Source organism: Molothrus aeneus, chromosome 1 (genome assembly GCF_037042795.1).
Source record: "Molothrus aeneus isolate 106 chromosome 1, BPBGC_Maene_1.0, whole genome shotgun sequence".
In the NCBI taxonomy this organism is placed as follows: domain Eukaryota; kingdom Metazoa; phylum Chordata; class Aves; order Passeriformes; family Icteridae; genus Molothrus; species Molothrus aeneus.
The window spans coordinates 41,767,133-41,794,218 of record NC_089646.1 but is presented as its reverse complement, the minus strand read 5'-3'; the positions used below and the strand labels follow the sequence as shown (position 1 = coordinate 41,794,218).

Here is a 27,086-nt window from a genome sequence, read left to right as displayed (position 1 = left end):
CTGAATCTCTGAGGTTCAGCAATGTCATTCCTAACATGACAGGAGATGGACTGAATTTCCAGTAAGGAAGCAACTTCTGAAAAACTGTGGCTACTAAGGAGCCCTCAGACTGTGTATTTAAGAAATTCTAGTTTGTATTTAAGAAATCCCATGCTCTCCCTGGTTCTCTGATTTCTTAAGGGGAAGTACAGCCTGTTTGTACTGCAGCCTTCAGAAACAGCATCAACTTCCAGACAGAAAACTTACACATCCAAGGCTCAAGTGGGGTCAGAGCATCTATCATAGATAAACACAGCCTTGCTTGTCATTAAAGATCAAAAGTTACAATGTTAAGTGTATGACAGGCATAATAAAGCTTATCATTTCAAGTTATGTCTAGCTGCAGTGGCAACTCCCAAATGCCTTATTTTATGTACTTCCCATCAAATCACAGAGATAAGCATCTTTACATTTAGCATTCTCTACTTGCAGAGAATGTTCTTTACTTGTATTTCCATGACACAGTTTAAGTCTACTGCCTATACTAGTTTGTTAGGCAGGGTTCTGCAGCTCCTTTTGCAACATCTATTTGAATATATAGAAAACAGATGTTGTGAAGGAGAGGGCTGCTAACAGTCTCCCCAACTCCCCTGGGAACAGGCCTTTCTTAATAGACTGAAGGAGGGCAGCACAACAAACACTTTAAAACTGTGAAGATGACTTCAAGCAGTAAGCAGACAGACACTAAAGTTCCATCAACAAAAGTTTCATATTTAATTTATTTCATACAAAATTGCCATTTGTAAACTTCTAGGCATCACTACTTTCAAACAAAGTCAGAAAGCAACTTCCACATTTACTTAGTGAGCCATGGTTACTGAAACATGAATTGATGTACTTTAGAGATTATACTTCCAGTTACATGAAGACTTAAGAGTTGTAACAGCCAGTGACACACTCTATGTCAAGTCAGCATTCTGCCTAAAAAAAATCTAGCCTTGTGTCTTCACATGCTTTTAAGTTAAGCAGACAGTAAATTAACAATTATTACCAGCAGGCAGGTCTGATATTGGACACTAACATGAACAGTATCCATAACATTCTGGCTAGTGGAAATATATAATTCACCAGCTGTGTGATTCACTGTTAAAAATAAACTCCTGACCCTTTCAGTTACTTCACTGGGAACCCACCTTCTTTGACAAATACTTCTGTTTCGGTACAATGTTGGTTACTCTAGGTTTGTGATCCAGTGTCTCTCTGTTGTCTAGTTGTTTGACCTTGTATATTCTAACAAGCCAGTGCTCTGAGGTAAAGGCTTCCTCCAGATGTTTAAATTTAATGTCTTTGTTGCCTATCTCTGCATTGCGTGTACGGTCAAATCCTGGGGGTGTCCGAAAATCCAGCTATAAAAATTAAAGTTGCATGTTAGTTTGAGACAAAACCCAGAACACCAATCACTGCAAACTGTGAAATTTCCCAGATAAAGCAATGCTTTCAGCTGGCTTGAGTCAGAGGGCAATACTTCTCTTGCACTGGTTACTCTACTACACAGAAAAACCTTTGAGATCCTAAGGGACAAATTCATTCTTACTCCTACAGCTGTCACAGGAGACAGTACTTAATAGCAAAACCACCTTGTCTGCATTCAGAGATGAAACAACTCAAAGAACAGTCTGAGCTGCAGCAGCCTGGGTGTTTTTTCAGCAGAGCTGCTGCCTTTGTGCTCTCGCCTATACTGCAATTATTTGGACTTCCACAAATTTCCAAATAATCCAGAAGTAGTTCACAATTATCAGTTAAATTTGGCCCCACTGTGTTACAAGTAAATCCACTGAAAAAAGAATTCTTGTGCCAATACATCAGAAGGAAGGGCCCCTGGTGGGGGCAACAAGGGAAGAAAAGGAAAGAAAGAAAACAAACAGGTTTAGCTCCATCCATGTGTTTGGTGCTCCCAAAGGGGAGTGACAACTGCTGCCTTTACTACACAGTGTAGTGTTATTTTATACACTGATGTGACTTGGATGGAAATCATGTCGTTTCTGACACACTTCAAACAGTCAGCAGTTCACTTGCATGTTGCTATTCTAGCAAACAGATCTAAAGCTCTCCACAATGTCACAGTGGATGCTTTAGTGAGCACACACCAACCACAGTGCAATCAAGATAGTCATCTGGGGCAATGTGAAGGACACCAAAAAATGAAGTACAAGTGTGGGTTAACAGCAGAAATGCTTTTTGCTAAGGGTTATAAACAGCAGACCATGACTGGATGTATTTTAATTTGTAAAGCTCACTCTTACTGCATATTCTGCTACTACAAGCAATGCTTAATTTACAAGATAGAAAATACATCAAAATAATATTTGTTTTCTCACATTTCAGTTAAGATTCAGAAGAAGTTGTAGCACTAACCTGCATCTCTCCAAATCTGTAATAGGACATTTTATACATGAGGCAGTTCAGCAAAGTTGGAGAGCCTGCCTTGTCTACCCGGAATTCTCCCTGAGGGGTAAAGTAATCACTTTCCTTTAAAGAGAAAAGAAGATACAAAGAGTCAATGCAAACTAAAATCTTAAGGAAATTTCTCATTCCTTTCCCCACAGAAAGACATCTAAGAATCTCAACTGGCTACTACAGTTTAAAAGCTGATTTAAGGTAACCTTAAAATGAAAGAAATGGTGCTCATTAAAGGTGAAATAGTTGCAAACTACCTTGCTTGTAAGCCAGACCTCAATGGATCAGTTTTCCTAAATCTGTACTTTGTGCTGTTAGAAGTTTTGTCACATCACTGTAAGTGGTTCTGGAAAAGTTACCTCAAACTGTAAAATTTAGCTGGGCATCTATGCTTCAGAAAGGTGATGAATACTTTATTGTTAATATAAAAGATCTGCAGGGTCACTCTAAACTTCATATATTCTCCATGTTTAAACAAATTTCTGCCATTTTCATCTCCAGTACAAGATGAAAATACACACATAGGCTACTCCCTTAAGCCTGTGCTCAATATCTAGGAGTTTTTGTTAGGCTTAAGAAAATATTACTACACACTTCTGCAATCTCAGAGGTGTTTGAACAGCTTAAACTCTACATAAGTCAATATTAACACTTTCACTTGTCTCCTGCTATTACAGAGTTTGAAGAAATTTGTAATGCTGTTTAAATAGTCCAAACACTCCTACTTTATTCAAGCATGTGATGATGCACAGAGACATACAGACAAGAATTACAGAAAAAAATCTTACTTTTAGTATCATGCATAAATGTGAAAAGCTTTTTAGGTTACTGACCTTTCAGAATCAAAAACATTGAAAGAAACTGGGCTACAGGCCCCTGCACTCCTACTATTCTAGAAAAACAACCCCAGCACATGCTTCAAATAAAATGGCAATTAAGTGGTAGAGATTTCCCTCCACTGTAGTGGCCACTCCCAGAGGAGTGATAACATAAATAAAAGGGTTTTTAAAAAAAACCAGAAAGTAGAGGTTCCACTTACCCTTATATCTTTGGGATGTTCCCCCTCTGCTATTCTCACCATCCACAAGAACTTATTAATATCATCACCAGAATAGCCAATCACACCACCAAAAATAATCAAAACATAATCCACATCCAGGCTTCTCATGATCTCATATGCTGCAGACTCATTTGATGACATTGCCTTTCCCACCTGTATAATTGCAAAAATATCTTAAATTTCTGCATAGCTGCCTATGGAACAGCTCCACAGATCAATACAGCCAGACCAAAGCCCAGGAATCCTGTGCCACGTGCTCTAGGATGGTCCTGCTTGAGCAGGGAGGTTGGACCAGTACCCACTACACTTCCTTCCAGCCTCTGGTTCTGTGATTCTCTAATGCCTACTTGTCAACCAAAGCCAACATTTTCATTCCAGATAAAGAAAACCCATTGTGAATATTTAGACCCACAAAAGCCCAGCCTAAACTGAAATATTTTCTCCTCTGTAAGAGGAGTGCTGCCTGTTGAAAGGAGTGTTTTTGGTATGAAATGTAGCAACAAGGGTTTTCCTTTTGTGGCACCTACATATTCTTGAAGTCACAGCTGTATTACCAAAAGCTTAAGTGTTGCAGAAAATACCGAATTACAAATTATTTTCAAAGCTTTAGACACAGCCCAAAGTGTACAAATTATTTGAATGTAATTTGTTTTTTCCTTGAGCTCTGTCCTTCATTAATGAAGCAGCCATTGTGCATTGCACTAAGTAGCACACAGGTGCCCTCAGCACTGAATTCAAGGTAAATCTACACAGAGAAAATGTCAGAATAAAACTTTTTATAGCTGTATCCAGCACCTCTTGTAGAAGTATCCTGGTCACTTCAAACACTTAAAAGAATTTGCTCAGTAACTGGCATGCAGTTTAGCAGTTTTGTTTCCTCTTGAAGCTCTTGTACTTAAGGCACAGTAAGGTATTGCTGTAGTCTCAGGGAGTAACTACAATATACATAATATTGTGCCTGACTTGGTAACATTCAGCTAAGAATGTAATTAGAGAGCACTAAGCTTGGGCAGCAAGCTGTCATAAGACCAAGAACCTCAGCTTCTTGGCCATTATCCTAATTAATTTGAGGTTATTTGCCAGATTTCCATCTCTGTGCAGGAGAAAATCATCTGGACACATCTCCAGGGCATGCCTTGTTTACAGCACAAGTGCAGGTATTGACCACAACACACATTTATTGCTTGGGTCCTCCTTTATGGAGTCTTCATTCCAAAATGGAACTTGACAATGCAGCACTCATACTCAAGAGAATTCTTTACTGAAAGCCATTATAGCCAGTTACTGCAATGTGTGTGCTTACTGTGCTTAGGCAACACAGATGACTTCCACAGTCTCTATTCACATGATGCACCTTGTCCTGCAAGAAACTGTGAGTTTGGATGCAGTACCTGCATTTCTACCTCTTGTAGCAGAGGGAGGCACACAGGTATCAGAGCTGAGTGTCCATTAAAATACACCCAATGCTGTCAGGTCACCAACCAAATTAGAAGTGTCTCAGAGTACATGGCAATGCATGTTGACTGACATTAGACTGATATTAACACCATCAGTACAGTTTCTCAAGTTTGCTTCTAGCTGAATGTGAGTTTCCTGCCCTGTAAAAAGTGTGGATGTGTGATCTCTCTTCTCCAACACACATTTTTTCGGGACTCTGCTCAAAGCACAGCTTCATTAATTTGTTGGCTTTCTACACTGCTTTTTGGCAGATCTGGTCCACAGCTGTACTCAGTACTGACCCAAGACAGGAAGAATACAAAAAGCTATCCTAATTATCCTAATTTCTTGAGCCCTTCCCCCATCCTGCCCTTGTAGCAAAACATTCTGGGAAGAAATGTGATTGATGAGGAGTCATTCATTGCACAAGTTGCCCAAGGTGGTGCCCTGTAACCACAGGCAACACTAACACCCTGCCTTAAGCACACGTACAAAGGTTAAACTTACTCCTCAGAAGTGAAAGAAATTAAAAGCACAGTCATTTTGTCTATCTGCAAATTTGAGAAGCCAGAATTGCATTAAGTCTGCTACACTTCCACAGCTAGTCATAAATAATCACTTCCTATGATTTCCCAGATGTCTGAAAATTTGTCAAATCTTGTGGTCAGTTTTCACATGCCCTTCAGAAATCCACTCAGTAGTGACACTGCTGAAATGGAAGGATCCTTACTTTGATAGGCCAGTGGGTACCAGCTGTTACAGCATTAATCCCAAGGGGAATGGTTACCTTAGGTATTGTCTATCCTCCCCCAAAGAAAAGAAGAGAAACTGAAGTGAAAGTGAAGTTTTGGAAGCTCCAAGTAAACAAAATGAAAACTCTGAAGCAAAATTGATCCCTTTACTTGAGTTTTAACAAATGAAAGAAGTATGTCCCTTCCACGTTTGTGTTTCTCACTCTATGCAATTTCTCCTTAATATCAATCACCCTAAGAGACATCTGCAGTGTAAACATTTTGGTGTTTCTGCTCTCTAGAAAACTGCCACCCTTACCAAGGCGATGTGGCTGTTGTTCCAAGTGTTGTTATCAACCAGGGTTGTCCTGTTGGCCATTCCTGCTATCTGATAGCCATAGTCCCACCACGACATCACTCTGGCATGCTCGTCCGTGTTCTGCCTGAGCCAGTAATAGGCTTCTCTGAAGTCATCCAGGATATTCCGAGTGCTGCAAAACAGTTCCTTTGATTTGCATCTGTACAGATACTACCAACAAATTAACGGCACCATGGTTAAGTCTGGGTTCACAAATAAGGGTTTTCTTATGAGTTCAGCTCCCTTTGAGGGATTTTGTCACCAGCACTCATAAGTTTGAACTCTCTGACAGCTGAATGTCCAGAAGCTGAACTGCTTTGAAGACATGATTGCTTTTGAAGACATGGCTAAATGCATTTCCAGTCAAATATATATTCTTAAACAAGTTTTCCCAGTTCACTCCAAGGCTTTTTTAACCATCATTTTTATTGGCTTTGGGTAGGATTATTTTTATATATTTCATTAAATATTTCAGAAAAAGTTGTATCTTTTTGAAAACTAGAATATGAATAATTTATTATTCTGGTCACAATTCCTTTCTATAATAAGGAGTGATTTAAAGAAGGCAAACCAAATTGCTAATGCAATGGCAGTAAAAAAGGCTTTAATCACTTCAGACTGTAGACCTTACTTACCCATCATGGTTATAGGAGGCAAGAACCACGCTGGGGCTGGAGTATGCATTGCTGGTTACCCAGGTACAGTGAACAGCAAACATCATCAACAACATCAGCATCAGCATTGTCACAATGTTTTTGATATTGGGGCCCAGCCCTTCTTCTGTTTTTTCCTGCTCAGACACATGTTTCCTCACTTTGCCTGCCTAAACAAACACAAATGTACCTGTTATGGCAACTTCTATCATCCTTGACATTGGAACCTAAATTTTCTAACTCTTGCTTCCTCCCCTCACCTTATCATACAGGTTGCCAGGGTTCCTTTTGTCATCCTCATCACTGCTGTCTTCTACTGGTGGATTTTCCCTCTTCATATCATCACCCAAATAACGCTCAAAGACATTGGAGAAGGCAATTGCTGACAGCATACAGACCACTGGAGTCAAAGTGAGCATGAGGCGGACCATCACCCCAGCAAAGTAAACAGCGCTGATTGCATACAGAGCAACTGCAAGGAAACACAGCTAATGGTGACACTTGGAAAATAACACTCACTCTGACTGCACACGTACATGCTCTCCATAAAACTGCTTCTGGAAGTGGGTTGAGCATCTGTGTGTATAAAGGCTTGAGTGTGCATCTTGCATTTCATTGCTTTTTAATGTACAGACATACGGCTGAATTAACGTTTATCCCTTTGAAGCCTCAAACCCTTCCTGAGATTCATCTCCACAACTATTAACAATAACACAACCCCATTTTCAATATTCATTAGTAATGTGTCAGAAGATACATTATTAGTGAAATTTAATATTATACACCAACAATGCTACTGGAATAATAGGTAATTTCATTTGATTAAAAAAATCAAACAGCTCTAGACCAAACAAGTTATTAGAACTGAAAAAGCAAAAGGAAGTGTTACAATTCATGTAAATATTAAATTTTGATTTAAGTTAGAGGCATCTGTGGACAAATTGGGGGCTTGTCTACATTATAATTCTATACAGATGAATAACATGATATTGTGAGCCCTATTCTGAAGTAAGTATTCCTGAGCAGTATTACCTCCACTTTGTCTTCCACAAAATATAAACCAAGATTTTCAGAATACTACAAAACATTAAGAACACATTTAGTAGAAAGAAAAAAAACCCAAACAATCCTGCATACACTGATTGGGAATATCCAATAGTGATTTCCTTGTGGTAGACTCATCTGCTACAGTTTAACAATATCCTCTTGTGAAAGATTTGCCACAGAGATCAAGGGACACTGATTTATAAGATTACATCATGTAAATATTTTCTACATTGTGATGAGGCAGTATGGCTCTCCATCCTCACTCATAGGTCTCTTTAAGCTGGGTTAAATGGAAGGTGCAGCCTTCAGTAGGAGGCTGAAAGCAAGCTGACAAACATTCATTGAAAACATTCATACTGCCCACCCATCTCTTAGGTTGTCTAAGAGGCAGCTATATTAGCCTGGAGCCTCCTGTCCCTGTAAAAGTCCAAGATCTGACTGATCTTCACTCCTCCATATGGGTTACAAATGCTTACAAGCCTCACTCAAAATCAGAAGATGGCTTTCACAATACAGTTTTGCATTTAAAAAAAACCAAAAAACGGTTGTTACTGACACAGGGAGACCCCACACTTCCATTTTGGCTTGTGCCTTATCTAGCACTTCTTCCAAAGCAAGAGATTCTGTTCCCCAAAATAGCAGAAAACCTGGAAAGCAAGGGCATTTTGAATAATTTGTGATGGGGTGAGTGCCAGACGTCCAAAGTAGGGACCCTGCCTTTGCACATTGTTCTCCTGGCTAACCTGTACTGTGGAACTGCATCCCACCAGAATGTGCAACTCCAGCTGCAGAACTGAACACAACAAATGACTGCATCCCACCTCCTGGGACTACACTCCATCACCATTTCAGCAACCTCTGCACTTTTATAAACTGCTTTAAAGACTGCTGGGTGCAGGCAACTCTTAATAATCAGCTTTCAACACATCACTTTAAAACCATATTTTAGAACAAGCCACGTATCAGCTTTGAGCAAACAAAACCAAAGTAAAATGAAGTTGAAGGCAAACTTTTTCAAAATAATTTTAAAATATTTTCTCTTACCAAAGACTCTTTCATCATTGATGTTTTTGATACAGAACCACAGCCCTGCTGGGAAAGTACACACGAGAATATGCAGATCAAAAAAGAAGGAAACCCATGTTGTAGGCTGATGCTCAGACACAGAGGCAATGATCGGGATGTGAATTTTCGCATACCTTTTTTAAAAAAAATTCAGTTCAAATTATTTTGAAAAGATAAAATTATTAAAACCTGTAAACATTAGGAATTCTGAAATTCATCTCAAAGGAAGCATTTCAATTTTAAATGGCAAGTGCCCTAATCAGCAGAAATCTGATGAAACTCTTATACCAAAGAAATCCCCAGGCCTTACTGGATCTAGGAAGCATTTAGTGTATAGTTATTTAAAACAACTATTATTTCCATACTTATTAAGACAATTAAAATTATAGATGTTTTATTTGTTCATGGCTAAATATGAAGCCAAATTCACCAAAATGGAAACACACAGCTATGGAAGCACCTTTTTTTAAAATTTTTGAATCATCAATGCCAGTAAATCACCAAAATTTTCAACGTTGTATTTCAAAACCTCTACACAGAATATCTTCATTTTCTTAGTAAAGAAAGTTAGAGTATTAAATACCAGATCAATTACTGATGCACCCATATTCTTTCAGATCCTGAAGAAAACAGGCCTTGTCTACACTTGGAAACACATGTCATCTAAATAACATGTCAAACACTCAGTGCAGACAAGGACAAAACTGTGTTCTATATTACAGACAACTATACATATGGACCTGATCTAGGGTGCTACCATGACTGAATGGTGAGGTATCTAACATATGTCCTTTTCTTCACTGAGATCTAGTTCTCATTCAAAACTGTATTGTGTGTTTTAACACAATATGTTTTTCTAATGTAGACAAGCCCTCAAAAGTTTAATGCTCTGAATATACATGTATTTATATATATGTGTATACATATATATAGACAGGCAAAGAACAAAATCTTTATATTCCTCAAGTAAATCTGAGGCTTCTTTACTAACATTTGTTCTACCATTTATCATAGAGCTGGGACAGAATCCTGTATGAGGTGGATTTTGGAGCCTGAAAAAAAGTCTGAACTGCACAAAGTTTGAAGTTGTTCTATCCTTGCTTTAAATCTTAAAAAAATCTAGCAACTGAATTTCACTTTAAAATATTTATCTGAGAAAAATACTCTCCATTTTCTCAGATAAATATTTTAAAGTGAAATTCAGTTTTATTCCTTTTCTCTGGGCTGACTAAAGAATCCAACATAGGATTTTCAAAGGTTAACTAAAACAAAAGATTAACAAGATTTTTACCTGTGAAAACACACATTAATAAAACAATTGTTCAGAGTGGACATCTGTATATAAAAAACAGATGTAGTAATGTAATATAGAGGCAACATTCAAGATCATATGTGCAACATTTTGGTGATTTCGTGCAATATTGCACAATGAAAATAGTCTAAGGGTCTTAGTAATTTTTAAATGTGTACTCAAGTGTTGGCACAGCTTGCAGTTATTTCATGCTCACATACATACTACAGTTTCATATAGAAAAAACATATTACATATTCAAAGATTTGCAAAGAAGCAAGAATTTTCAGAGACAAATTAGTGAAGTGGTTGTAAAGACCCTGAAATAGCGACTATAAATACTTTCTTTAGATAACTTGTTGCAGTGTGATGTCATAGCCTGTCTCAGTTATCCCGGTTCCTTCCCCAGGTGTGCCAATCACCACTCCTTTCCCCCTCCCTTGTCCCTGCTGAATGCTGTTGATTCTCCTTGACTGAAATACTAAATGGATTTGGGGATGAGGAGAGGAAATGATTATTAGTTTTCAGTAAAATGCTACCAAAATCTAAATCTTATATGCTTACTTACCCAGTGTCCCACAATGAATAAAATCTGCCACTCCAAGGAGCAATATAACCTGAAAAAGGAGGAAGAAAAACCTTTTTGCTGCCTCGGTTTTTAAATGAAATAATTTTTCTACTCCCTCAAGTTATAACACAAACCCAAAGAAATTTTCATTGAACTTGTAATATATGTGAACCATACCTACTGCATTAGGCAGGCTATAAAATCCACCAACCATGAAGCAAGCTGGTTTTAGAACACAATTACAGGATCACGTTGTACTTGTTAAGTACAATCTGAGTATCAAGACACACACACTTCCAAAAGTCAGAGCAATGCAATACTAAACATTTTTCAAATAATATGACAGATAGCAAACTATACTCTGTGAAGGAGTACGAGAAAAAGAAAACATAATTGATAAGAAAGTATTTCATTTTTCTGAAATGTCAGAGCAGGAAACTGGGAGCACTCTATAGCCGAAACACAAACACTGAATGAAATGCTGGCTTCCTTTTATTTCTCTCCTGGTGAATCTACTTGTAGCATGGAATATAAAAGCTGCTATTAGACATGCTGATAAGCTTTACGTATTATTTGATAAAACAAGGCTTTTAGGTAAGTTGAATATGATAAGATAAAAAGAAACAGTATAATTATTAGATGAAAGATAAAAAGTATTATTAAAAGTTTTAAGATGATTCTTAAATTTTTATTTCTGCTTTCTTTGCAATTGTTTCAGCTCCTCCTGAAGACAGATACAGACAAGGAGAAATAAGAGAAGGTTAAATCCTTTCATTATTATCCAAGTTTTTGTGTGTGACTCAGTACGTCTTCCTGTATCTTATATTCAGAATGAGTATAATCTGACTGAAGGGTTACTTTAGTATCTAATTTAGACATTTAAATATTGTGGTTAACTTTCTAATACAAGACATATTTTTCCCTTCAGTCTTCAGATGAAAAGATTGCTGCCTATCCACTATGTGCACATGAAGAAGGAGCTGTCAGTACACAGGACACTACTGGTTATGATCTTCTCTGGATGCAGACAGCCTTCACCTGAGGGTGCTGGAAGAGTTGGCCAACATGAGAGCTACCCAGCATCTTCACCTGGGTGATGAGGGGGCCTGGTGCCTGGGGACTGGCTACTGCTGCACCTCTAGGCAGGGCAGGAAGCTGTATGTGGGAACCTACAGGGCAGTAATCTGAGCTGCTGAAAAACCATGGAACAGCCTCCTGAAATACATTGATAAATGTTTTCTTCGTTGCTCATTAATAGCTGAAGAAGAATTGACAGGACAAACAGACTATTTGACTGGTTGAAAACTGGCTGTCCTGACAAGCTCAAGGTAGTACACAGTGGACTGGGGTCCAACCACTGGCTCACAGAAAGTAAAAATATCCCAGAGGCCAAAAGGAACTGTGCTAAATTGAAAAGAGTGGCTGACCTGCCTTGGTGGCAGGCAGGATTTCAGTCCAAAACCTGAAGCTCTTTCTTCCACATGCTGGGATAAAGGGTCTAGATGTGGGCACCCTCTTGTGCAAGAGGAGTATTAAGAAAATCTAGAGAGGTCAGAGCACTGTGAGGTGGGCAGGAGCCCAGATCACACAGCCTGTCAGAAGCTGGGGGAACAAGGCCTGTTCCAGCTGATGAAGCAGGGATACTGATCAGTGAATTTCAGAAGATGAAATCAACACTTCCCAAGAACTGCAACTGAATACATATTTGGCTTCGTGCTGAGATTAGAAGCCCATTTTTGTTTTGATATGCCAGTCTGAAAACTTTGCTAACTTATGCATGGAAAAGCAAATCAAACGACCATGTTTTAGAAGACTTTGAAACAAACAGAGATGCTAAAAATTCTTTTGGAACTATGATATCATAAGTAACAAAAATAAAACTGCTACTAAATAGTCCAAAATGTTGAAACAACTACTTTAGGCTAAACCAAATGTCGATCATCTGGCTTACAAGCTGTGAAGGTAAATGAGTTTCACATTTATTTACCTGTGTATGTCAAATAGATGACACTCAGGAATACAGTACCAGCAGCTAGTGAGACACCCAAGAAGAACAATGTCTGAAATTCTTGCTTTGTTAATCTGTCTCTCAGATACTGCAAAAATGCATAAGCCTGCAGCAGTGCAAAAACACCTGCGGAAAGAGGAAAGTTCTCGTTTAAATGCTCAAAAGCAGTACATCTGTTAAAGCAACCAACATATTTGCCAATATTTGAATTGGAAAAATAAACATAGGGTACACCCTAACATCTAGAAACTAGTGTAACATCACTTTCTGACAAATAACCTTTAATACTTAACAGGCATGACACTTGCAAAACCAGAAACTTCCAATGAGATAAAATATTCTAAAGGAGAGAATCCTCTGAAAAGCAGATTGCATTGATTGATGAGAATACAGGTTAACATATCTACCTAGATGTGGTGAAAAATTAGGAGACAGACTTCAGGCAACACACAATGCTAATACAGAAATGTATGCAAACTAAGTTACTGAATAAAACGGGAGGAATTAATGAAAGAAAAAACCAAACCAAGTAAGTACTAAGTCAACTGAATTATATAAAGTTAGTGTTGAAACACCAGAATTCAATGGTGAAGCACCCGACACACTCAAAAAGGCTGTTCAGAGTTTAACATTAAACCCAGAACTTGGACATGGTATTTCAGTTATTATTCATTTCACGGTATATAGTCAGATCAATCCACTGATGAATCCTTTCAAAAGTGAAAATTCAATGCTGGCTGTCACAGGAATAAAATAAAACAGAAGTGTATCATCTTTCTTCAAATTAACGAATTTGATTCGTTAATTCTTCTTAATTAAAGAATTCAAGGTACACAATGAAATTCACTAGGTCTGAGCTCATAGAGAAAGACAAAAATTCTATTCACTAAATAAATGCAAACAATCTTCAGAATCTGAATATGGCTGGGTATTTTTTTTCTTTTTCCATTATATTCAGATTGTTGCAAGTCTCCATTTTGAAAGTATTTTTGTGTTAAATTTTAATGATGGTCCCATTACTGTCCCAAATACATTCTGGTAAGTGACTAAATGTGACTAAAAAGTGACTAAATGTTTGTTAGATTCCTTGGGGAATCTAACAAACTGGACTCTATCACACAAACAGTGTGATGAACTCACTGTTAGCAAAGGTTATTGCTGTCAAGAAATCAAGATGTCTGACTGCCAACAATTATGGAAAAATCAACTTAAAGAAATCAAAAAAACTCCAAACAAGATTGAAAATGGTTATTTTAAAAATCACCCTCCTGATTAGTAATTTATGTCATTTGTATTTAGCCTGCGTTGAAAAATTACAGAAGATTATCAACTCTAAAACCAAATGGCTCAGTAAAAACTGTGTTACCAATGTTTCTATTGTACATTGGAATATTTCAATTGCACAACGTGTGAAGGAAACATTGTATTGCAAACCAGCAGAGATTATCAATGTGTAAAGTAAGTGCTTGTCAGAATACTAATTGATCTAGTCTTATGGAAGCATTTTATCTCCATTAGCTCACACAAAAAGAGGATATTGTGTCAATTGGAAAGAAAACTTCCCAGAAGACACTAGATTGTACCTCTTTCTTTAACAATTTGTTTAGTTAGCTGGTGTTTTTTCTAAAACAAGGAAATAAAGCTGCAAGTGTTTGAGGTTTTCCTGTGCTGAGGAGGCTGTTGGATGCAGAAGCTTCATTTTCTTACCTGCAGCTGCCATGTGTTCACTTGTTCTAATTGGCTGAAATCCCACAAAAGGTATCTGCATCGATAATATTAACCCCACAATGTAGAAAGTGCTATATGCTAGGAGAGAAAAATGTGAGGAGAGGGGAAGAGAAAGATGGGAACAGAATTAATACATGTTTGAAAAAGCATTGGCTCCATCGTCAGAGAGGAGTCCACCTTCTCCCCTAACTCCACTGACAGCAAAACAGAACTGTAGTATGCTAAATATTTCAGCCATCTGAATTACTTTTTTTCTTCACTGACTAGAATAAAGCTGTCCATTGCAACCCATTTTGGTGGATGTAGCAGCATACTGCTCTTTCAAATTGCACTGTTTTGTCTCCTCCTAGGAAAATAAGCCATTAACCTAAGATTCTTCAGCTTGTAAAAAGGTTTCGTTTCCCATCTTGGTTTTGAGAGTCATGGATGTAGAAGGAGCTCTCAAATAACAAGTGACATAGGAAGCTTTCTATATGAGGAGAAATTAAAGGGACCAGACCTCAAAAAAGCAGAACATTTAAGAGTCCACTACTTCTTTAGAAAATGCAAACAGGCACCATTGTTCTTTATTTAACACAAGAGCAGAGGGAAGGCAAGAAATTGAACAATAGAATTAAAAATTAATAGTAAGCATATGTATTGATAGATCTGTATCAACCCTGGGGATTTATAATCCCCCAGAAAACAGAGGCCAAGAGCATCATTAATTACTATTATTAATATGAATTCTTATTGTACATGCATTAACATTCATATACTTTATTTTGAAAGGGGTTTTGGTCCTCAATACTACAAGGTGAAGAAGAGATGGAAGGGGAAGATAAGAATACCAAATCTGAAAAGCCATGAGGCTGATTACATTTGAAGTAACCAGCCAGCCTAAAGTCCAAATGAAGTTCCATTCCTTCAGTGGAAAACAGCAACAATCCACCTATCATATTTTTAAACTCCTACAAATCCTAAACCATTATCTGGCTGTAGATAACCTGGATGTTACCAAGAGATCCCTGTTCTCATGGAGCCCTTTAGTAACTCCATGAGGTCAGTTCTGAGGAGTGCATCACTGAGCAGTGGTGTCAGTTCCATAGCACCTATGTGGTCTCACTGAGGGATTATGCTCCCAGGGCACTGTCTGAGTTCCAAACCAGCCAGAAGGGATGGTTTATTCTTTCAAGCACCTGTATTGCACAGCTTGGCCTAGCTACTCACCTATGCCCTCTTAAGTCACTGAAATGTGTTTTTCCTGTAGGAAGCTCAATTTTTGAAGAATTCACTACAACATAAATCATTTACTGTACCATGCAACTGTTACAACACTGCCATCCTGTGGAAGTTCAATGGTTGGCATAAATCACTACATTTCACATTTGTTAGACCACTGTAAATCACCATTTTTAAGCCCAGTCCTGCAACTGCTATACTTGCTATGTGCACTGCCCACCCCATCCCAATCCCTTACTCCCACTTCTTTCAAAAAGGTACATAGTGCCTGGTACTGAAAAGATTTTAAAAAAGATAATTTACACAATATGACATTTTTTCTAGGAACTTAGAAAGATCAGGACAATATATCATCACAAACTTTTAATATTCCTTTATATTCTACAGATAGCACAGTCTTTGCAAAAACAAGAAGTTAATTTTGATTCTTCCATGCTGTTCTTATGGTTATAACTTTGATCAACTCCAGAACAAAATCATTCTGACCTACTGTGGATAAAGTCATTTTACAAAGAATTTAATTTGCAGTACACCACACAAACACAGGAAAGACCTACTGAAAAGCTTCTCTGGAGAGTATAATCATATACTGGCCACATACTTTCAATTAATGGATTACAATCACCAGAAAAAAACACTCAACCTGAAATTTTAGAACACTGAAGTAGTTGATATAAATATAATGCCTGTTCACTGTTTTAATGATAAAATACAAGACATACAACAAGGAAATATTGAAATGAAGTTTTAAATTCTGGAAGATCCTCACGTGTTTTATGAAATATTCTGATAATTATACAGAACCTAAAAAAAATTGTATGAAAAATTACAAAATTTAAGTGTGCAAACATAACATAAATCTATACCCTTCCAAGTGTAAAACCATTTATTTTTTAAACATATGAGAAACTAAAGAGAGACTACAATGATAGAATATAGTATCAATGGTTGCTGTATCTGAATAAAGAAGTTATTCACTGCTCTGTTAATACACTGGAATTGTAAGCACTTGTTCATAATGATTAAACTAGAGGATCTGAATGAAAGGCACTGGCCATTGTCAAGATGAAAAAATAATAAAAGCACAGCTTGAGCTTTCAGATGGAGGTAGCATCATCACTGTTGATGCCAAATGGGTCAGAAGCTATCTGGCTAATAAAGTCATCTCCCTTTCAGCCCTAAGATTGGCAAACCCTTCACATTCTGGAAATTTTTACTCATTACACGATTCTGAGTTACATTCCCAGATATATCAATCATGTCCCACTAACCTTTTCCTTGGTGTATGAACACTCTTATGAGAAATATATACCAGGAATCCACCACTATTTTTAAAAATTTGGTTCTGGCAAATACTGTTCTCTACATTTATGTTATGTTGGATTAAACTTAACACAAAGAGCCTTTATAAAATGGCTCATGCTAGCTTGAAATAAATGTAAACAACTGATCTAGAGATTAAAACCCCCAAAATTCTCCATAACAGTAAAAAGTAAGTAGAGCATTTATTATCTATTGTCAGCTGACAATGTTTTTCAAAAGTTTTAGCTGCACATGGTAAGTTTTTTAAGAACTGTAAGACTGTTGCAGGTGCAGTAGCAATTGCAACAGAAACTCCCCAAATATCTTTATTCTCCCTGCTTCAAGGAGCTTTTGTAAACTCTTCTCCCTATCTGAATAGTTTGGAGGTGAAGCACACTCGAATTTCCTCTCAGAAGTGCTTGAACATTCTTACCTGTTTTACAAAAACATCCTGTTAAACAAACCTAGAAATGACATAGTAATGTGAGCTGTACAGACTTCTCTAGGGCTTCCCATGAAAGCTTAAATTAAGACAGCAGTTGCAATGAAACAGAGAGCACTGATCACATTTTCATTCTGACAGCTCCTTGGCAGCACATATCCCTCACTGCTGAAGGGCAATAACATCTCAAAACACTGCAGCTATTTGCAAAACAAACATCTGCCAAACCCTTTAATTCATATGAACTTGCAGTACTATTTTTCCCACATGAGTTCAAAGACTAGTTAATTTAAAGCTGAAAAAGCAAGAGCATTTATTCCTTATTGTTTCTGGCTACCATATTGCTTCAGGATTTTATAATTAGTTGATCTAATTTTCTCTTGCCTAATTCATAGAAATCAGAAAATGAAAATATTCAATAAAACAATTTTAAACAGAAAACAAGATAAATTACTTTCCCCTTCAGTTAGGAAGAAGTAGTTAATGAAGAAGTTAACTAATACTAACAATTCTAAGATGGGTTAGAGATTCTTCTTTCTCTCTTTTTAAAATTTTAATGAATTTCCAATTCTTACTTACATAGAGTAGCAAAGAAGTATGGAAGCAATATTTATAGTTTTGATAACAAAAATTCAAAACTGAACTTGAGTAAATTAAGCAATTGTGATATATAGTGTTCACATATATGTACTTGAAGTAATTTCTCTAGCAGGGACTCAAAAATGCATTAAAATAATTGAAAATACAAAGATAAAGCAGTACAAAAATGAGGAATAAAAATATATTTACAAATATGAAATGCTTTGTGATTACGCTTTAGCACACATTATGTTCTCCACCTACCTATGGTAAAGGCTTCACATTAAAAGTGTTCCAGCTAACTTCTAAATCTCTGAATACCTGAATTGCTTACTAAATATTCCATTCACACACCTACATCATGGCCAACTGATTTTATTGGTAAAGTGTCAGTAAAAACAGTTTACACAGTATTTAAATGTCAGGCAAATCAATAAAAACGTTAGGCTCCCAGGATCCCTATTCACACATTCCTGAAACTGGAAGGAAGACTGACCAATGAATCCAATAAAATTTTAAGGATTCCCATGGAATGGGCAGACTCTTACTGTGCATGTCTTTTCTCAGTGATCTAAAACTTACATGGCTGCTCAAAATTTCTTATGTCTTTATCTAGATGTTTGCATAATTTCTGCTATATAACTTTTAAGAATACCAATTGTTTTATATACTTGGAAAAGAAAAAAATATAAAACATTATTAAAGGCACACATGTAATGCATATTTAAAAGATATTAATAGGGTTCTTTTACATCAAACCACCCATTTTTCTTTCCTATGCACTAGAAATGAAAAACTTAATTAGTAGCAATATATATGAAATTTTGGAAGTGTGAGTATGCTTCAACTCCTTATTTCCATGTTGTAGAAAATAAATGACTATAATCAGTAATCAAATTAAAACAACTCAATCTGATATGCAATTACTTAACACCCACTTGATACAAAACACATCAGTACAATAATTTTGTATCTCATGTTTTAAGTATTTGAGAATGACTTTGCAATGAACAGAACTTACCAATGTAGACTCTCCTGCTGTATCTCTGCATCAGCAATAGAACAAACACATGCAGTGGAATAAGGTTGATGATGAAAACATAACCACCCCATGCAGAGACCTAAGACAAATGGAACAGGAAATTAGACCTGAAAATATCTGCAAGTTCTTAGGACAACCCATGGTGGATTTATACATCTTGATGGTCTAACAAGAAAACATACAGCCCATCTACACAAGCAGTCAGAACTACTACTAATAAATACCACCAGAATCCTCCTCAATATATATTATAAAAGAAAAAAACAAACCACAACAAAGCCCACATATCAGAGGTGTTTGAAATGGGCTGATGGATTTCCTAGGCTACCCTTCCTGGATCTCCTCCTTCCAAGCTAATCTGGCCATACTGGCAAACGAGAATGTTATGCTGGAAGCCCTTCCCCATGGTGAAGGCTGCAACTCAAGGCAGTGGTAGGATCTGCAGGGCCATGAGCTGGGCTTTGATGATCTTTGTGGGTCCCTTCCAACTCTGGATATTCTATAATCTCATGTAGGATGCACAACTTTCTTTGACAAATTTAGCACCGTGCACTTTTTGCCGAGGACAGGAAACATTATCTCCAGCTAGAGAGGGAAAGGGAGCAAGGTGCACCTCCAGGAGCACAACTCTGGGACCAGAGCAGCCCAGAGCAGCCAGTGCAGGCTGCAGTGTAGGGAAATGAACAATGGGAAGTGTGGAAGCACATGAAAGTAGGACTGAGCACTGTGGAATGATATACAACAATATTATAGACAGTGCAAACCTGTGGCAACAAGAGCTGTTGAGAAGGACTGGTGTACTTAGAACTGAAACACTACAGTGTTATTAACAGATTGCTGGTTTCAGTGAGGATTTAATGAGCTATCATTACAATGTGCTATCTAAATTTCTAACATATTTAGAAAGGCTCATATTGACTAGACAATCTGTATTTTAACATGTCCTCTTGTCATATTACAGTCTAGACTTATCCCATATGCACCATGCCTAACCTAGATCTTCATTTTTAGCATGCAGTAGCTAATGTGGTTTTCACTTTAATTGTACTTTAGGGTTTAGATTCATGTAGCTATTTTTAAAGCCCTAGAATCCAAAGAGAAACCCAAATGACTATGTTCTATAGAACAAATTCTAAAAAAACCATGAGGCCAAGATTACTGTCTTTTGACACTAATACTACAAACCCCAGCATTTCAAATTTATGATAAGCAATTCAGACAATATGAAACAAGTAGAATAAAATAATCAAAGTTCTCTAGTAACTCATTTCAGATTATCATAATCCTAGTGCCTAATTACTTGGATGAAGTATCCTGTTTACACAGCTAAGTTTATTTAATGGGAGAAAACATGTACCTGAAGACAGGTAAGACAGAATAGAGTTCAAACATGCAAATAGAACACTGTCAAATTCAGGGAAAGGTTTGAATGAAGGAAGTCACAGCTTGCATGGACCAGAGACCTGCATCCCTAATTATCAAAATTTGAACCCAAATCTAGGCACTGAAAATTATACTGAAGATGTGCTTTGGAACTTTTCAAATAAAACTGAGGCATCCTCACAGATTGGCAAAAAGAGTGGAGACATGCTATTACTCCTACAGGATTGCTTCAATGTAAAGCCTCTTTTATTTTACCTCCTTGCCATGAAAAGCCATATGAAGCAGAAGCTGATGAAGTAAAACAAAGGCTAAAAATATAAATCCAAGGAGAAAACACCCTTCTCTATATTGAATCCAATGCAAGGCTATGAGTCAAATCACCACAGTGAGTAAGGTATATATTATAAGGCAGATTTAGTTATCAGGAAAGATTTGTCAGTTCATGCAATATCCCTTCGCCTTTCAAGCTGTTGTCCAAACTTCCCATTCAAGGACTGAACTCTTACTACCTCAAAGCCTAAACTAAATTTGATTTCATTTCCAACTTGCACTGAAAATTACTAACTCCACCAGAGAAAGACAAATTATTACAATGTAACAAATAGAAAATTACGTTTTGTCCTAAAAATATATTTAAGCAAAATATCTAGAAGGGCAACTCCACAAAATTCTTTCCAAAAGGTAAATACAATGTAGGGAAGGCCATCATATGTGGGATAATGCAAATACAAGCAATAAAATTCTAACATCTATTCACTGAGATGTGAAGCTAAGCTACAGATGAATCTGAACCTTTCATGAACTGATAGAACTTGAAAGGAAAATAACAGCACCCCCCATTTATATATAAGGATTGACTGTAATGATTACATTGATTCTTAAGTTCAGATACCATGTACACACATGATCACATACTCTCACATACAATCCCACACACCAAGATGCTAAGAACCTGATATTGTGTGATTTTTAGCAGTAAAATTGTGAAAGTATTGTATTTGTTATTTGTATGTTTATGAAGGCACTGTTAGAGAATCTTAACAATAAACTGGCACAATATAAAAAATACTGTGTTATATAAATATTACAATTCAAAAATTTACTTGCAGCTTTTATACTGGACTCATGTACCAAAGCTACAGGACCTTTTCACTATAAAGCTATATAAACAGCAATGCTGCGTATAAAGAAGTGGCTCTCTATTAAGCAATGTGGCAAAAAGGAGGAGAAATTGAATTAATAAATGTACTCTTAACAAGAAATAGATCTCTTCATATCTTTGGTGACAAACAGAAGGCTATTATCTCCTATATTAACTGTAAAAGTCTCCCAGAAAACCAAATGGACATTAAAGCTAGAGGAAAACTAGACAGCATCCAGATAAGCTTTGAATTAACCTTGACTTTAAGGTACATAAACCAATCCAGAAGCTCCTTGCTTTTGCAAACTTAGCTACCTGATGATAGAAAAGCAGTATTTGAGACCTCAGTCTTAACTGTCACCAAGCAATTAGCCTGACTGTCCTAGCACTGGCTATTTTGAGGGTAATTTATTTTTCATACAGCCACAAAAAGTTTATCAGTTAGGGGGAAAAAAACCACATGTTTGACTCAAACAAGAGAATTCTTAGTATAATGTTTCAGAAGATGGAGGAGGAGGAAAACCAATTCCCTCCATTTTTCTATTAGTTTTATCTCCTCATGTTTACTAGTGTTTTCCCCCTCTGTTAGCCCTTAGGAAAATCTCTGCAGTAGCCTTCATTTTCACAGATCAAAAATGAAAAGGGCATTTATGATCATTTATTATGACATTGAAGTCATTCATCAGTTCTGGTGGTAAGCTTTACTTTATGGCATAATTATACCCATAGAAATAGCTTTCAAAATTATAAAAAGGTAACTTTGTCCTCACATCTAAATATTCTGATTATTATTGCATTATAGTAATGACACACAGACACATAAACATTAAAGTTATACCTTAATTTACCTGTACCCAAATAAAAATCCAACTGAATCAGAGCACCTTTTCACAGCATGGGAAAATTTGTAAGTAAAGTTATTATATTTTCATTTTTTACCCCAATCAATCATGTTTAATCATGTTGATTTAAATACTTTACCTTTACATACTATGTTGTTTAGTCATATATTTAAGGTTTTAATAACAATACAAAGCAAAAATTTTATATTCTGGTTCAACAAAGATGAAAATAGCCTTATTCTCTTTTTTGTCAACATATTAATTATGTAAGTTACTCAATTAGCTTAGCTATTATATATACAAAAGCCTTACCATGTAAAAGTAGGATAGACAGCAGCAGATTGTCCAAAAGACAGACCCAGTTTTCACAGACTTCACCTAGAAAAATAACCAAGTATTTATGAATGACAAATCCTGGACAATACACTAAAGTTTCATCCCAAAACAATTGTTGAGAAAACTTTAGCCTGCACCAAGTTATATTTGATGCTTCTGAACTGATGTCCATAAAATCCTAACACAAATGCAATTCTTTCACACACACAAAAGGTTAGATGTATTTCTCTAGCAAAAGCATTCAATCCAACTCTCTGCCTTATGATCTGATGTAGAAATGTAGTTGCAATGGCTCTGTGCTACTTTCTCTGAGATGTTAGAGCACTTTATAATTCTAAGTGAAGACCATCCATGCCTTAATTTGTCTGGCATCTGACCCAACTCTGCCATTACAGACAAAATAGCTATTCCAAAAAAATTCACTTAAGGTTAACAAGAGCATCCAGATACTACTAAAGGTTTAGAAGGATCCAGAAACTGCCCAAGGAATATGAATTTGTCTGAAACTGATAGGGGTGACTGTGGTGAGGAAGAACAGGAATGAAGAACAGACATTAAAAAACGCTAGGAAGTTGTCTATAAAATGTATTTGATTCTACAAGAGTTCATGCAAACATTATTGCACTCTGCAGTTTAGTTAAATATGAATTCCATGAGAACAGGTAACTGCTATCATATCTCAGTTACTCTAAAGTAACAACACAGGTTGATTCTATTATTGTTATCAAACACAGCACACCTTTCCAGCTGCAGCTTATTCTAAAACCAGATTAAGAAATACTGCATTTAAGTAACATCAGTCACTCAGTCATGAAAAATTCAGTTCTCTCCCATTATATTCCTACCAAATATATCCCAAAGTTTGAAATACTCTAAAGCTAAAACATTTGTGGATATGCATCTGCTCATGAAAACCAGAACTCTTGACAAAATTATGGAGAAAGTTGTAGTGACCATGTACTTATATGGAGCCCTCTAAATGAAAAGTGCAGGCATTCCAGAATACAAGAGAGACAGTACCCTACAGTGTCTGTGCTGAATTAACAATAGTTACGCTATTTTTGTTATTTCCAAAGTAGGTTCAACAGCCCAGAAATACTCTAGCTTTCCTAAATTCCTTCCTGCAAAACTACCTTATGGATGCAATTCTACACAGATAAAGGAGAGGCAGACATGTTGCTTTAGCAAGCAGGCAAATGAAAAGACATCAGACTGGTTTTTTAAGCACACAAGAAACACTAATATCTGACTCTAGACAGCTTTGACCATTTAATTTGGATACTGAACTCAAAGCCCAGACAGTCCATACAGTCAAAAGTCTTTAGAGAAGACAATTTAAAGCATATTCATATTCACAGTCTTCTCTGAATATGTTATATTAGCATATTATCTATATAGCTTTTCACCAGCTATATAAGAAGGCTAACATTTGATGCACACAGCACTAACACCTCCAAACTGAAAAACAAACAACCCCTCTGTTTGCTTTAAATTTCTAGACTCATCATCATTTTTATTACTACTACAGGACACACATACTTCAGTGGAACTGTGCTTTTACACAGCAAACTGAAGAGCATGATTATGGAGTGGTTCAGATCATGTGATTTCTCAGTACTTGCCTAATCAAGAGCCAAGGGGAAGAGAGATGAGAGGGAGGAAAATAAGAATTCAATGGATTCTAAGAAAAATCAGTCATTTGGTTGGAGGAGGAACTAAAAAACCTTTCCAAAGCAAAAGACTCAGCAATTACTTACCCATAAATAGTATGTGAACTGCAGTGCAAAAATAGCTATGCCTTCATTGTCAAAAGATCCTGCTACTGATCGGGATATGTAACCTGGAACTATGGCAATAAAACAGGCAGCTAAAAGCCCTGCTCCCTGGTTCCACAGTTCTCTGGTGAGCAGGAAAGTAGAAATAGCTGTAAGGCCGCTAAAAACTGGTGCTAGAAACACACATACATCTCTTATATGGACTGTCACATTTAGCATATTTAAAATCCAATGTATAAGGCCTGCTGTCACCATCAGTCCTGGATATACCTACATGGAGATAAAAACCAAAACAAACCAGAACACTAGGTTATTACAGAAAACTGTCATGGTATGCATGTTTACACAGAACTTGCAATTAAACAATAATTTTTAAGCTGATATAAGCACTGAGTATTAGCATAAGCTAACAGAATTATTTTAGTACTACTTTAATCATGTTTTGACAACAACACTGAATACCCTAGGCTCTTTTAATTTTATCCAAATGCTAACAATAACATATAATCTACTTCATAAATGAATGAGCAGCATACAGATAATATCCCATCTCACTTGACATTTATCATATAATGAAAACAATTTGTCATTAAGGTATGGAAGCAGAAACCAAAATCTGCAACAGAATTTTAAGCCAGCTACCGGTTTTAAGGAAATGCAAAAACAAGCCCGACAAGCCTAAGACATCAAGAAGAAACGCAAAATTTCCCAGTCATATCCATTTTCCTTTAAAATACACCATACTATTCTTTCACTTCTTGGTGCCAACGGGGAGAGAAAATGTACTTCAATAAGATCTAATTTTTTAAAGATGAAAAGCTGATGGTCAGTCAATTGAATACTACATTTTTACAAGGTATCTGTAGACATCTTTGGATATGAAGAATTAAAACAAAGTCCTGTAAAAATTGAATTAAGATGTGCACCAGGAAACGTAGCACAGGCTTACACAAATCTATTGAATCCACCATAGAATATTAGAGAACTTTAGAATATTCTTAGTAGGAATTCTACCCTCCCACATTTATCAACATTAGAAAAATCAATACATCCTAGACAAGTTAATATGTACTTCACCTGCCTTAGTTTCTTTCAAAAACTAAGAAGGACATTGTACTAAATTAAATTAACAGATGACTGAACATTCCCCTGCATATATTTAAATTCTTTTTCTTAAGAGGTTTTATTTTGTATGAGACAGGTGTGAAAAACATGCACTTAAATGTTGCATAAAGAGTGTCCAGTATCTCTAAGATACTAAAACAATGGTGATCTAACTGCTACAAGAAACTTATAAATGCCTTTAAGTGGTATATACTAGCATTAAAAAACTTTAATGAACTTTAACACATTAAGAAACATGTGGCTGCATTACTTAGAGTTACTAAAGCTATTCCAATGAGTGATATTTGCATTTTGACTCGATAACATTGTTTTATACACCTTTCCTGTCTTGTGACTTGCATTGATACCAATCTTAACTAGTCCTGATGCTTTGTACAGGTGCCACACTGATCTAATTTCACATGGTCTTCTCCCAGTGAAATCCTAAATTTTTTCCATACACATATGAAGTCTACTCAGCATACATAATTGGATTAAAACTTGTACCTCAAGAGATTTAGGTAATGATTTTTTAAAAATGTTTAAAAAAATGTTTTTCCTGTTTTGATTTCATATACCAGAACTGCAGGAGCCATAATACCCTTATTTGTTACTTATTAGAATTTCATATGAAAGGAAGTTCTGTATTTCTTGGTCACAATGTGCTATTGGATAAGGCATGTTGACTTACTTCGTTTCTGCAGCTAAAAATTAAAAACATCTTGATATTCCCTCTGCAGCAATTTGACAATTAAAAGCACATTTTATTAAGATTCTCCTTTTATCAACATCATATTTGTACTGAAAGTTCAAAAAACTTCCTGAAAAGTCACCTTTAATTATTTTTTACTTATTAAATGGATTTTTTAAAAATAAATGTGTTATTACAATACTTACAGTTCCACCTACTATTCTTCCTAGTGGATACCATGCTCTTTCATCAAACCAATTTAAAAATTCATAAAAGCCATGAGAGGCAAGATGATGTGTTGATCTATAGTTAAACCTAGAAAGAAACAGAAGAATAAGATAAAAATCAAGAGCTTTAGCCTCTTATTTACTATGTATATACAATGGTCCTCTCTAAACCTGCAGAGTTTTGAAGTAAATTACTAAGTTCTCAGCTACTAACTACTATATTTTCTTCACTTCTACAGCCAGTGCATATACTACAGATGACAGTTCACAGTTTTTGGTGACTTCATTTTTGTGCGCAAACTTTAAAATGTTTTCTTTCACTCTGATACAGTACTCTGGTTATTTTTGTTATTCCTTTCTAAAACTATTCATTTTCAACTACAGTCTATCACATGCAGTCAAGGCAAGATTCCCATTCTGAGACAGGATATTTACACGTGCAGCTGCCCTACTTCATGTAAAATTGACAGGTGACTCATCCAGTAACAGGCAACAGGAATCAGTCTGTTTGTTCACACTATCAAACCAGTGGCCTTCTTTCAATCAGTAAGAATTTACACAATGTAGAACCTCTGGAGATGAAGTTTCAAAGTTTGTACATATTCTGCTGCAGAGAATT

General features: G+C 36.4%; 1 protein-coding gene across 1 annotated transcript in view; it reads right to left on the bottom strand.

Annotated features, from left to right (window-relative positions):
* The window catches only part of STT3B (STT3 oligosaccharyltransferase complex catalytic subunit B), a 51,291-nt gene that overhangs the window by 2,455 nt on the left and 21,750 nt on the right, over positions 1-27,086 (bottom strand). Inside the window, exons 2-15 of the mRNA XM_066555633.1 lie at positions 26,447-26,555; positions 24,428-24,715; positions 22,647-22,712; positions 18,948-19,047; positions 14,362-14,460; positions 12,634-12,780; positions 10,647-10,695; positions 8,767-8,921; positions 6,936-7,147; positions 6,658-6,845; positions 5,984-6,155; positions 3,476-3,649; positions 2,395-2,508; positions 1,173-1,385 (exon numbers count right to left, since the gene is read on the bottom strand). Of these exons, the coding sequence (XP_066411730.1) occupies positions 1,173-1,385; positions 2,395-2,508; positions 3,476-3,649; positions 5,984-6,155; positions 6,658-6,845; positions 6,936-7,147; positions 8,767-8,921; positions 10,647-10,695; positions 12,634-12,780; positions 14,362-14,460; positions 18,948-19,047; positions 22,647-22,712; positions 24,428-24,715; positions 26,447-26,555 (2,086 nt within the window). The remainder of the gene's footprint in view (positions 1-1,172; positions 1,386-2,394; positions 2,509-3,475; positions 3,650-5,983; positions 6,156-6,657; positions 6,846-6,935; positions 7,148-8,766; positions 8,922-10,646; positions 10,696-12,633; positions 12,781-14,361; positions 14,461-18,947; positions 19,048-22,646; positions 22,713-24,427; positions 24,716-26,446; positions 26,556-27,086) is intronic.